The following is a 14,104-nucleotide window of genomic DNA, read 5'->3' as shown; positions in this document are numbered from 1 at the left end:
CTTGGTTTTAGAAGGAGTTTTGTATAATAAGATGTATCTGCTAGCCTTCAGTGTCAGAAGTCTGTGTGAGTTGTTGCCAGTGATACCAACACAATGCAGGGAGCAAAGAGGTGACCCCACAGCTTTCTGGCAAGATGGAGTGTGAAAACCTGGCTACCTTTGGAAACTGACATACTACCAGTGTGTTTCAGTGCTTTGGAGGTAGGCGCCTATTAATGCAGTACTCACTGGTGAAGATAAATAGGTCTAGGATCACAGGACACTGAGCCAGCCACTGCCTCACACTGAACATTAATCTTTATTATTTGTTTCCAACCAGTGTGGCATGGTCGCAAGCAGAGTCAACGTTATGGTTTGGGGCAAGTGTTGAGACTGCTGAGCACTTTGGTGGTCGGGAGGGGCTCCGTGTTTGCTTACCTGTGGCAAAGTATGCCATTTAGCGGCAATTTACAACTGTGAGAATCCCCAATCTATGACCATAACCTGTTCTGAGTCTTTTCAGTGATGTGGATCCTAAAGTGAAAGGGACTGCGTACTCACTTTACCAAATACACTTACTTGATATCAAAACTGGAGAAGGACCCAACTAAGAAACAGAATTGCAGGCCAATCTCCCTCATGAACATAGATGCAAAAATTCTCAGTAAAATACTGACAAACAGCATGCATTTCTTGAATGACCAGTGATGATGAATAATTTTTCATATACTAATTTTCTGTGTGTATTTCTTCACCTGAGAAGTGTATAATCATCTAAGATGCCCACTTTTGGACTGGGTCTTTAAATTTGGGAGGTTTTTTTTTTTTTTTGAGGTCTTTATATGCTTTTTTTTGTTTTGTTTTTTCTCCGGTACCGGGAACCGAACTCACGACCTTGCACTTGCCAGGCAGGTGCTTTGCCGCTGAGCTAAATCCCCAGCCCCTTATATGCTTTTGATAGTAATCCTTTCCAGAGGAATAGCTGGAAAACATTTTTTCCCACACTGTGTGCTGTCTCTTCACTCTGTTGCTGGTTTCTCTTGCAGTGCAAAAGCTTTTTAGTAAGATGAAATCCCGGTTGTTGATTCTTTGTGATAGTTCCTGTGCAATTGAGGTTTTATTTATGAAGTGTTTGCCTATACTAATGTCTTCAAGAGTTTTACCTATGCTATCTTCCAGCAGATTTCATGTTTCTGTTTCAATATTTAGATCTTTGATCCATTTTGAATTTAGTTTAGTGCATGGTGAAAGGTAAGGGTCCAGTTTTAATCTTTAGCATGTGCAGAGCCAGTTTTTCCAGTAGCGTTTATTTTTTTTTATTTTTATTTTTATTTTTTTGGTTTTTCTCCGGTACTGGGAACTGAACTCACGGCCTTGCGCTTGCCAGGCAGGCACTTTTGCCGCTGAGCTAAATCCCCAGCCCCGCCAGTAGCATTTATTAAAGGGGCCATCTTTCTTCCAGTGAATGAATTTGGCTCCTTTGTCAAAGATAAGGCAATTGAGTGTTATGGTTTGTGTCTGGAGGTCCCCCTAAAGCCTCATTCAGTCATGGGGTGGGCTTCTAGAATTTATGATTGATTCATGATCTAATGTTTAGATTATGGGTGTGAGTGCTGCACCTGTCCTGGGGTGGGTAGTTTGCATACAATGTAAGGAAGGGAAAGAGGTTGCTTGCTGCTACTCTCTGCCTTGTGCTCTTGGTACTTTTGCTGTCTTCCACCACCATGAACTGTTGCCCTCTGCCATGTGCCACTCTGCTTTGGAGCCAGCCGAGTATGCACTGAAACTTCCACAAACTGTGAACTAAATAAACCTTTCCTTCCTTAATTCTGAGTGTTGGGTATTTTGTCTCAGCAGAGAGAAAAGTAACCAAGACAGTGAGTATGTTTGGAGTTGTTTCTGCATCTTTTAATCTGTTCCATTGATGTTTGGGTCTTTTTTTTTTTTTTTCTAGAACCATTCTGTTTTTATCACAGTAGCTTTATACTTTAATTTCAAGCTGGGGATTGTGATGTCCCCTTCCTTGTCTTTGTTGCCCAGAATTGCTCTTTGCTATTCTAGGTCTCTTCTGTTTCCAAATGAATTTTAGGATTGCTTTCTCTAATTCTGTGAGATATGCTATCGGAGTTTTGATTGGAATTGCACTAAATCTGTATAACAGTTTTGGAAGTATGGTCATTTTCACCATGTTGGTTCTTCCTACTCAATAGATAGATGAAAAATGCTCGAAATCACTTAATCATCAGGGAAATGTGAGAGATCATCTCACCCTAGTTGGAAAAGCTATTCTCAAAAGGACTAAAGACTAGTAGTGTCTGCAAGGAAGCAGTGTAAAGGAATCCTTACACATTGTGGCAGAAATGTAAATGAGTACAGCCATCATGGAAAGCGGTGTAAAACTTCCTCAAAAAGGTATAGAACTATGATATGATCCAGCAATTCTACTATTGGGTATATGTCAAAAGTAAATACAATTTGTATGTTGAAGAACCATCTGAATTCCCCATGTTTATTGCAGCGCTATTCATGATAGCCAACAGATAAGGTAAATCAAAGTGTTCATTAGTGATGAAAAGATAAGTAAGACAGGTATATATAGAAAACTTGATACTAGTCAGCTATCAAAAGAATGGAATCTTCTGACTTGTGAGGACATTATTTTAAATGAAATGTCAGCAACAGAGACATCAGTATTACATAATTTCATTCATAAGTGGAATGTAAAAAGGTTGATCTGATAAAAATCAAGAGCAGAGTAGTAGTTACCAAAGACTACATTTAGTATGGGGGTATGGTCAATGGAAAAAATTTGGCCAGTGGTAAAATGTTACACTAAGATAGGAAGAAATAAATTCTATTGTCCTATTGAAAGGTAGAGTAATTATAGTCAGCAATAATGTCTATTTCTAAGTAGCTAGAAGAGAAGATTTTGAATGTTCTCATCATAAAAACATAAAAAGGTAAAGGTTGAAAGTGCAAGATATGCTATTTCCCCCTGACTTGATCATTACACAATACATATATGCATTAAAATTTTATGTCCCTCAAATACATACAACTATTGTATGTGAATCAAAAATTAAAACAATTCTTTTTCTTATGGGATAACAAAAGTATGATATTTTTCCTACATTGCAATCATTTTAACCAATAGGTTTTAAAGTTCAAAAAATATAAATAAGTAAAATAAAAATATGTTTTCTAGACGGGCCTTCTCATGTTAATCTCACATATTTCTTTGGAATATTAGAACTTACATCAGCTTAGAAAAATCATTTGTGTCTTTTACATGGACTCTATTTTATTACACTGTATTTTCCTTTCATCCTCCTAAAGCTTCACAAGAAGAAATATGATGAGAAAATCTTTAGATAAAAAATCTTGATATTGCTCTTGCATTTTCATTTCTCATGTCTCTGCCTCAAAGCCTTGCTGCTTAGCCACTGGACAGAGAATGAGATGTGGGTAGTGGAAATAGCCCAGGCTACTTTTATGTATGGTTGAATGAAGGGCCTTTGTTGAGAGTGGATTTCTTATAATTGGACCTGAAGGATTCAAAGCAAGTTTCTATGCAGTGGGAAATAGTTGGGCATTTTTGGCCTTAATAGTGATATGTATTGTGCATTTGGGAACAAGTTAAAATCTAAAATCAGCTATCTGCTAAGGCATAGACTGAGGTCAGACACATTTTATTCTAGGACTAGAAGGACACTACCATATTAAGTATTCTGTTACTATGCTTTATTCCATCAGCACAATCAAGAAGAACAATCATATATTATCGACAATTATTAAGTGAAGCAAATGATAAAATTCAACAATGGCTCTAGGTAAATATATAAGTAAAAATTCTGACAGTCAACCTAGAGAACTACATATTTACTATAGGAGCAGGAAGGATACTCTTAAGAAAGAATATACAAGAGAAGATAACTTTGGATACTTGTGCAAATTCTTATGAAAATAATTTTATAAAATTTTTCTATGAAGAATTTACTGTAAACTTTGATTTGAAGACAAATTGCATTTTAGAAATCAGAGGTTTAATACAGTGGACTATTTAAAATTGAAAATCAGGAGCTAATTTCCCTGCAAAATAGATCAAAGATATGGATAAGCCATTCACAAAACAGAAAATCAGCAACTGTCAAATATATACTAAGATGCTCCAGCTTACTAGAAGATAAAGAAATCCAGTGAGATTAGCAGCTTTCTGATGGGACCAAGTTAAAACAAGGCAAAATAAAGTGACACCTGCTATTGTTGGCTAAGACATGAGCAAAGAAATACTGCCACATATTGCTGGTAGAAATATGAATTTCAGAGAGTTTTAGGAAGCAATTTAGTAATATCTATTAAAATTAAATACACACATATATTTATACTTTGACTCTGGAATTCATCAGGGAAATTAATCTCTTGGAAATAAAATTGTTACTAAATATACAAGCATACTTATTTTAGCATGGTTTGTAATTGAAAAAACTGGGAAAGTAATGTAAATCAATAGAAGACTAATATTTTCTATTAATAACCGGGAATATTATGTATTACAACTATGCTAACTGGTTTAGAGGGATTTCCATAAATTCTTCAATAAGTGAAAAAGTAAAATGATAGTATCATTTCTGTAATCAAAAGCATTGTCAATATTATTTATTGAGCACTTAGCTGTCTGTATGACTGTAAGACCCTATTCTAGAGAATAGCATAGTGAGACAAAAAAACCCAGTTTCAGTGTTTAAAAGACAAAACATGTACATAACAAAAAAGCAAATAACAATGAAATGGACCACAGACATCCTTAAAAAATGAATTAAATAGTGATTTAAATAGTGCTGTGATTTCTAAGAAGTCATTTTAAAAGTTTCTGAAATCAGCAAGACTTAGCTGTAGCTTTGTGAAACATGTCACTGAGAAGACAGCCCCTTTCCCTGCCGGCATTTTGAATGGCAGTCACTTTTGGTGAAATTTGTATTTCTTGGTATGTCCAATTGTATACTTACATCTTTCATGTAGAATATGTTTCCCTATTAGTAATCAGGATAACATCTTTCAGTATATGAGAAGAAACATTTCTTTTTTGTTTGTTTGTTTTTGTTTTTTGGTTTTTCTCCGGTACCGGGAACTGAGCTCACGACCTTGCGCTTGCCAGGCAGGCGCTTTGCCGCTGAGCTAAATCCCCAGCCCCTGAGAAGAAACACTTCTAACATCTGTACTTTCCATTCACTTACTATTTACGTAGGTCGTCTGATTTCACTGTCTAGTCTCGCTCTGTGACCGAGCACACAGTCAGAATGGGCCACAGTGGGTGTGCCCTCTCAACGGGGGCATCTTGACTGCAGTCCCCTCTCCTTGCTGCCTCCCCTGTGCTCTAAATCATGCCACTCCCTCCTCGGCAGCTTCTCCCACTAGTTGAAAGCATAGAGCACCGTGTTTTCTCCTTTCCGGATCGTAGGTCTCTTGTAGTCAGACAGACATCTCAGAATTCCCAGGCCACTCTTTGAAACCCAGCAATCGCTATAGACCTCTTCATAGCACCACATTCGGATAGATTACTCTGTAAGGCTCCAGAGCCCACACCTACACACGACCCTCAACTATTGCTCTAGCACTCGACTGACAGTGTGGCTCTTTCTGAGAGATTTGCAGTTCCTTCCTATGAAACACCCCACTCCCATTCTCTGGATAATTACTATGCTTTCTATCATTACGGCTTCACCCCACCCCTACCCCATGGCAAGACACAAGGTGATAAGGAGCCTGACCTTTCGTCATGGGCCCATCAGTGTCTGCATTTTGTTCTTCCACCAGTCTGCTCCTTTAGTTCTTATTTCCTTTAAGTTGGAAAAGGTTCTCGTGTCGTCACACAATCTTCCTCACCATATGGCTCCATGTGCTCAGTTCTTCGGATTCTGGTTTCTTGGATTCCCGAAATGCCATTCATTCTTCTGAACAAAGGAATACTCTTCCAAGCAGAAACCTTACTTTTGAAAAGATGATTTTGCTTTGTGTTTTAAAGCCTCCTTCACGAAGTGCACTTGTCTCTTCTGTTCTTGGATTTTTTTTTTTCTTTTTCAGAGAAGAGCATATATGGAATATTGCAAGACTAGTCACTTCATTTCAAATAGCTATGTTTATTAAATAGCTGTATGTTCTTCATTTTGTGCAGATTTTTAAAGAGGGAAGTGATTGTTTAAAAATCTCAAGAATAGAATATTTATTAGCTACTTATACTTTTTTCATTGTTTCAGAATTGCTAAGCATTAGCAATGAGGTAGTTTATTTTGAGCTGCCCTTTCAGAAGCCATTCCTGTCGCCTGAATAGCACAATCAGGAGCTCAGAACAGTGAGACCTAGGACACACACTTTTAATATTTCAAAACAGTACCCAGCCACAATCCCATCCATCACATGTGTATTCATCAAAACATATAAAATAGTCACAGTCTCTAGGTTCCTTGAAAGCAATTCCAACAATCACAGTAATTTCTAGGCGTTCTCCTTGGACACTATACGTAATTCACTGACACATCACAGTAGGCTGCAATGCAAAATTCGTTACTCTTATTCCCACCTCCATCGGGCCCAACCCTACCCTTTGCAGTGATGTCAGCTGCTGTCACTCTGAAGCCCAGGATCTGGTGAATGTGTCTTATTGCTGCTATTGCCACCGGTGCTGTCTGACCCATGCTGTGGTGACTGCCCATGAGCTAAGTCATCTTGCTGAAGGAAGAAACCCCTCTCCTGCCCTTTACACCTCAGTTACTTTGAACTCAGAGCCCTCACATCCTATTTTGCCAGCATCCCAGAATCTAATAGGCTATGGAGGCTCAATGCAAAATAAGAAGAGGCACCTTGCAGTACATATCATTGTCCAACAATTCTGTCTTAGTTAATCTCCCGTTACTGAGACAAAGTACCAGACACCCAAAGTTAAAGGGAAAAAAGGTTTATTTAGCTCACAGTTTGTAGAAGTGTCAGTCCATATCTGCTGGCTCCAAGGCAGGGTTGCGTGTGGCAGAGGGGCAATGGTTCATGACAGTGGAAGGCAGCAAAACCAACAACAGCAAAAAGGGGAAAATAAGCCTCTTTCTGCCCTTTTGTCTTATCCAGACTGCTGGGATTAGGGCAGTGCCAATCCAATCAAAGGACTGATCCAGCAATCACCCACCCTTAATCCCAGCATCATACTATGAATCAGTCATGAACTCTAATTCAGCTGCCTCAGAAAAAGTCCCATCTAAAAGTGCATGAGGTTTTAGGGGGACATCCAGACACAAAGCACAACATCCTCCAACTGCTGTCACCTTATTGAGCCATGCATAAATAATCAGTCCACTCTTCTTTTAGGGGCTCTCACCCCAAAACCCAAAAGTTTATTGATCTGTTGCAAAGAGATAAATACTCAGTCCACTCTTCTTTTAGGGGCACTCACCCCAAAACCCAAAAGTTTATTGGTCTGTTGCAAAGAGGTCCACTGTGGATTTGTTCTGCCAGTTTTCTGAACATACCTGTTTCTGAAATCTGATGGCATACAAGACTTAGGTTAAATCCTGCACCTTTGCTATATGTCAGAATAAAATATGATTATTTAAATATATCCTTGTTTGTCATCTAGAATTGCATTTTTCTTTAATATTAACTGTAATCATCTTCTAGAGACAGGACCATGATATCAGGTTAGGTAGTGCTTTCATTTTTTTAGCCAAATCATTTATGAATAGTAGCATGGTTACAATTTTTACCTTTTATTTGTTTCTTGATTAAGAAGTAGGAACCAGAAAGTCTCAGCTAATAGCATGAATATAGACAAAAAGAATTTAACAAATACTCTGTGACTTACATGTACATTTTTATTTTGTAAGCAGTCTATTCTCTTTCCACATTGCTTTACAATGATTGATTTCAAAATAGTCTCAGCAAGTACCCGACACTGTAGAATAATGTATAAGCTTGAGTTGGTCAGGGAATTTGCATGATAAATAATAAAATAGATAAGTTAATATAAAAATTTGTAGCTAGTTTAAAAAAAAGTATAGAAGAAAGTATTTTTTAAAGCTTTGAGAAAAACCTAATATCCAATTTCTAAAAATACAGTCTATAAAATATTCATTAGAATAGTATCTATTTTATTTGAATGTTTTCACAAGTTGAACCTATTTCTTTAAATTATTGAAATGTGAAAAACTTATGTAGCTTGTAATTATTTCTTAGTTGTCTACAGTGGAAATCACTTTCTACCACAGATTTCAATTTAGAGACCTGAAAACCTCTAATATTATTATTTTCCAATAAATAATGCTTTCTGTTGAAAATATGGATAGGGTAAAAAAATCTAAAGCTAAATTATACTTCTGGTATTATTACTAGTTTATATTAATATAATTTTATAATATTAATATTGTATTCACATTTCAGTATTAAAATTTTACATATTTACTATGCATATAACTTTTAAAAACTATTTTGTGACCTGTTTTTCATTTTAAAATGCATTGCACATGCTGGGCTTTCCTAAAATATGCCTCTGACATATTTTACAGTCTTTGATTGAAATTTCTTTTCTCTAGAGATGTTTTTCACTTGATCTTGAGCCCAACAAACTTTATTTTTTTCCTTTTCTTTGCTTTCTTTTATTAGTACAAGCTTGCAGTACATAATGATTGCATTCCTATGGGGAGTTAATTCCATGGACATATCTTAATTATTTTTTTCATCCATTTTCTTTCTCCTCCCTCCCTTTGTCTTTTGACCCCCTTCCCATCTAGAATGATGTATTTTCCTGCTTCCTGTTATTGTTTTTTATTTTTCCCTTTGTTTATATTTTGGGTTTTTCATGTAAGAGAATCCATGTGCTGTTTAAACTTGTGTGTCTGATTTATTTCACTTAACATTAAGGTCTGCAGGTGCATATTTGAGGGATTTGGGGACCGTACAAGGGACTCCACTGCATTTGCGTGAACACTCCATTTCCTCTCTTGTTTCTCCTTCCCTCATCGCAGTTCTGATATCCAGGACATAACGGAAAACATTGAACAAAAAATAAACCTAGCTTTGGCATTTATATATCTACTAAGATTACTGATTTCACTTTGTTTCTGGCCTCTGTGTTTTCTTTGTGCTTTGCCAGCTTAGAAATGAAATTAAAACACATTTAATATTTTATTCAGGGTTTGATTTCTTTCAATCAAAAGGATTGTTTTCTGAGTCTGTTCTGCTATTTGACAGAAAAGAAGGTCAAAAATATTTACTTGGAAAGATTAAAAATATATCCTGTGTGCTTATATTTTCTTTCCCAAAATGAAGTAATCCTTTATCTAATTTGTGTTTATGAAATAATCTGTTAAACAATTTGTTGAACTTCTGTTTAAAAACCTATATTATAGTATCATAGTTAAGGTAATAATACAGCAACTATATTTTTAATAGTTACAAAGTGTCAGATATATATCTTAATTGTAATTAATAGACTGCTATTATTTTGTTCTTGTAGAAATATTGACTTACAGAGTGGAAATGACATTGTTCTCATATACCCCCATGATTCCTTGTATTAACAGCTTGTGTTAATGTGGTACATTCATTATAATTGAGGAGACAATATTAATTAAGCACTCGTATGCATTTATCTTTTGATCCATATCTTTGGATCCTTTCAACAAGTAGACTAGATACATATTATGCTCATATCAAAAGTAAGAAATCTGAGGTTGAGTGCTAAAGCTAAAACTCATTCACAAATGTGTAAGAACAAGAGCTAGGACCATTATGTTCACCATTCTGTTTTAACTACCTTAAGAATTTCTGCACCTATATTTACAGCAGCACAATTCATGACAGCTAAATCCTGGAAACAACCCTAATGTCCATCAACAAAGGAACGGATTTAAAAAAATAGCATTTTTATACAATGGAATACTGCTCAGTCACAAAGAAGTATAAACTTGAGACTTCTATAGGTAAATGGATGCAACTTGAGACCATACTCATAAGTGGAATAAATCTGACTCAGAAGTGTAAACATTGTATTGTCTCCCTGGTATGAGAAATTGAAAGAGTAAATAAAGTCTAAAATGTACAATAGATATTGTGAAATGGGAAGAAATTGTTAAAAAGCAAAAAGGCACTAGGATAGGAGAAAGGGAAAAGGAAGGACCAGAAAAGGGAAAAAACATGAAAGTTAGTTATACTCAGTGTCTCTTACTTCATAGAAAAGGAAAGTTTGTGCTAATACTGATTGGAAAATTTTTTAGGCACATATCTTGTACCCTGAATGACTACTTTAAAGATAATATTATGCAATGCACTAATTATTGTTATTCTCCTATCATCTTGTTGTGAAATTTTGTTTTACTTTCTTTTCCATGAAAAATTTCTGTATTTTGTCTCTCTTCTGCCTGATGAAATATCACAGCATTGAAAATTCAGTTAACTTTTTTGAAACAGAATCTTACTGCATTGCCCAGCCTAGCCTTGAACTCATGATCTTCCTATCTCAGACTTCTGAGTAGCTTGGGTAACATACGTGTGTTACCACCTCTGGTTTTACATTGCATATTAACAAAAAACTCCCAATAAGAAAATATTTCATGGGAAGATCTCATCTCAAGAGCCGATAAGATAATGGTTAGCCACATCACATGGCTCTAATAAATTAGGACAGCAGTTGGTGTTTTGCCTTTTCATTTGATCACATAAGAGTAAGTATTCATAGTGATTATTTTATTATTTATTATCTTAATGTGGACTAATGTATTTTTTAAAATAAATTTCATTATGTATACTTAAGGTATATGGTAGCAGAAAATGCCCCCCTCCCTGCCAGTATACTTCAGTTTGTTAGTTGCCCATGTAATTTTTCTGTTCTATGTCTGGTTGCTTCTGTCCCTTAGAAACAGCTGGTCACAGTGATGCATAGCTGGTCCACTATGATTGTATAAATCAATCCCCAGTTGACAAGCCATTCTGCTTCTGTACTTCCTGCTTGCTTATCCTATATAAACCCTACACCACCAGAGATCAGGGCCTGATATTCTGGGAGTGATCCCAATTGGTGCCTGTTGACATAAACAAATCTGCCTCCCAATCCTGGGTGTCATTTTGGTGTTTCTGCTTGTTGTTACAGTACAACATATTATGAAGTACATATAAATTATAAAATGGTTATTATAGTGAAGCAAATTGACAGGCCAGTTATCTCACATAGTTAGGCAACTTTTGTTTTTCTGTCAAGCGCAGATGAAGTTCACTCATTTGTCAGGGGTCCCAAGTGCAACATTTTACCCATTGTATTCCTTATGATACATGTTATAGCTCTATACTTACTCATCCTACATTTCTGCCACTTATAATCACAGAGCAAACCCTCATTCCATAACTCTCATAACCCTGGTAACCACTATTTTATTATCTTTCTCTCTATACTTAAACTTTGTTTCTTAGATTCCACATATGAGTGAAATTATACAGTATTTTTCTTTCTCTGTCTGGCTTTTTTTACATAGCATAATGTCCTGCAGTTTCTGGCTTCCTTCATATGATATAATGTTGTGCTAAATGGCAGGATCTCCTTTACAAGTGCATAATAATATTCCAGTGCATGCATGTGTCTTGGTTACTTTTCTCTCATTGCTGAGACAAAATACCCAATACCCAAAATTAAGGATGGAAAGGTTTGTTTACCTTACAGTTCATGGAAGTTACAGTCTATAATCACTGGCTCCAATGCAGGGTGACAGGGCACAGGGGCAACACTTCAAAGCAGCATAAGACAGCAAAAGCAGCAAGAGCTTAAAAGGTGGGCAGCCTCTCTCCCCTACTTATACTGTATGCCTGTATCCACCCACCTCCCACACCGTCTCAGTGCCCTCCTCTTCCAGTCTCAGGATGAATACAAAGTAAGTACACTGGCTCCCTCCTGAGTTACACAGTTAACCTTCTAAACTTCTCAAGTTGACACAATGAACAACATCCTAGAGAAGGAAGGGCATGTCCTTTTCACCCCAAGATGTAGAACTGCTGAGTTACTTAGTCAAGGCTCTAGATTCAAGTTGACACAATTTTTCAACCATAACAGTGTGTGTGTGTGTGTGTGTGTGTGTGTGTGTGTGTGTGTGTGTTCGTCTCTTATCTGTTCTCATACCCTGGCTGCTGTGAACAGTGGTGTAATGAACATGAGAGTGGAAATGTCTTCATGTGGTGATGGCTCAAAGTCCTTTGTATGTGTGCTCAGAAGAGAGACTGCTGGCTCCTATGGTAGTGCTATTTTTAATGTCTTTAGCACCCTGCATTCTTTTTCTACATATCCATGAGCAGTGCCCAAGGTTTCCTTGTGCTCTACACCTGCACCAATATTGATTTCTAGACTCTTTGATAAGAGCCACTCTTACAAGTGTGAGGTGATGTCTCGTGGTGCTTTAGATTTGCATTTCCCTGCAGATTCAAGAAACTGAGCAACTTTTTCCTGTAGCTATTAGCTATTCGAATTTTTTTGAAATGATGTCTATTCAGGTGCTTTGATATTTGGCCTAAGTTAATTTTTCTCTCATGAGGACCTGCTGTTTATCTAACAACATCACAGGGGAATACAAACACAACAGAAACACCTTCTCTCTTAGATCACACCAAATCATCCATTTCCTTATATAATGTGAATTGTTCTCATAACTTTAACTGCTTTTGGTGGTCAGTTATGTTTTGAATAACAGCGATCAGACCTATAAAGCAAAAATACACTACCCTATCTGTAAAGTATCATTCTTTATATGGTATAAACACTCAAAGTATGCTTTTTATGCCTTATTTAGAAAATCACTTATAAATGAAATGAACCTAATAAAACATTCTATGCAAATGGTCATTTGTGCTGATTCAGATATCAGTGTCAGAACTAGTATTATATTGTAAACAATTTAAATGCCATTGTTCTTATGATCAAACATATGTTCCATTTAATTGATTTCATATATTCTATATATTAGTGAAACCCACTTGTGTTATCCCTTCCCTCAGCTCTTTGGTCCAACAATAACTTTCAGAGTCTCTTAGCATGATACAAAGGTAATACAATAAACTTGAAATTATGCAGAAACCAAATTTTTAGCATGTTGCAGTACAACTATAATGAATTTTTAAAATAGTATAGTATTTAAAAAACATAATATGTTTCTATGCTGCTAACTAGACATTTATTAATGTGATTTGTATTTTGTATTATAGTGAGTGGACATCCAATACTCAAAAGAGCTAACATCCGGATTGTTGGGAAGTTGGTGGCCAGATCCATAAGAGAAAGAAAATTGAGACAGTACTATAAAGCATGAGGAGTTCAATAAGGTTTTCAATACAATATTTTACTTTTAATAGTTGAATCTGTCTACCCCAAAAGGCAGGTTACTAATGGCTGAAGATCAATATAGTATCAAGAGAGAAAGAACAAACATCTTTATATGTGTAAAGAACTTTGACAAGCTAATCCATAATTTCTAAATATCTTTGGACGAACATCTTTCATTTGTATCTTATACATAAAGACATCTGTTTACTGTAATGACATGAACTTACATGTTGTGAAGCATTGCTTTCATTAAACTAAAATCTGATTTGTTCCAGTACCAATAAAGGCCTTAAAGACTCTTTAGAATTTTTATTTCTAAAACTCACGGTACTGATATTAAGTACCATTGGGTTCATGTCTTTTATTCTTATAAACAATACTAGTGTGATGTTTTGTTGAAGTCATATATGGTCAAGATTTTGATTTCAGAAATATACTTCATCACATAGCTTTTGGAAATAATTTTTAAAAGTGTAATATTACTCACTGCTCATTCTAAAGGGAAAAATTGAGAATCCATATACAATATTTCTGATTTTATTTGTGTTAGTTTTAGATAATATGAAGCCTAGTCACTAACATCAGTGCCTTAAGAGTCTTGAATTTATTTTATATATACATCCACCATCCGTCCATCCATCCATCCATCATCCATCATCCATCCTTCCACCCATCCTTCCTTCTTCTACATACTTGTGAGTAGCACTAGAGAAACCAGTGAGGACCAGTGGTTGAAGGAACAGAATATACTCATAGTTTAAATACTAGATATGACTAAATGTGGGC

General features: G+C 36.0%; 1 protein-coding gene across 6 annotated transcripts in view; it reads left to right on the top strand.

Moving 5' to 3' along the window:
* LOC102018715 overlaps positions 1–13,611 on the top strand; it is a 395,385-nt gene extending 381,774 nt beyond the window's left edge. For all 6 annotated transcript variants that reach the window (XM_005400878.2, XM_005400880.2, XM_013522869.1 and 3 more), the window contains one exon: positions 13,201–13,611. In XM_005400878.2, the coding sequence (XP_005400935.1) occupies positions 13,201–13,304 (104 nt within the window). In that variant the 3' untranslated portion in view covers positions 13,305–13,611. The remainder of the gene's footprint in view (positions 1–13,200) is intronic.
* The last annotated feature ends 493 nt before the right edge of the window (positions 13,612–14,104 follow it).

This window comes from Chinchilla lanigera, unplaced genomic scaffold (genome assembly GCF_000276665.1).
Source record: "Chinchilla lanigera isolate Chin_1 unplaced genomic scaffold, ChiLan1.0 scaffold00070, whole genome shotgun sequence".
In the NCBI taxonomy this organism is placed as follows: domain Eukaryota; kingdom Metazoa; phylum Chordata; class Mammalia; order Rodentia; family Chinchillidae; genus Chinchilla; species Chinchilla lanigera.
Note: the sequence above shows the minus strand (reverse complement) of the source record. Positions and strands in the feature narration are given on the sequence as shown.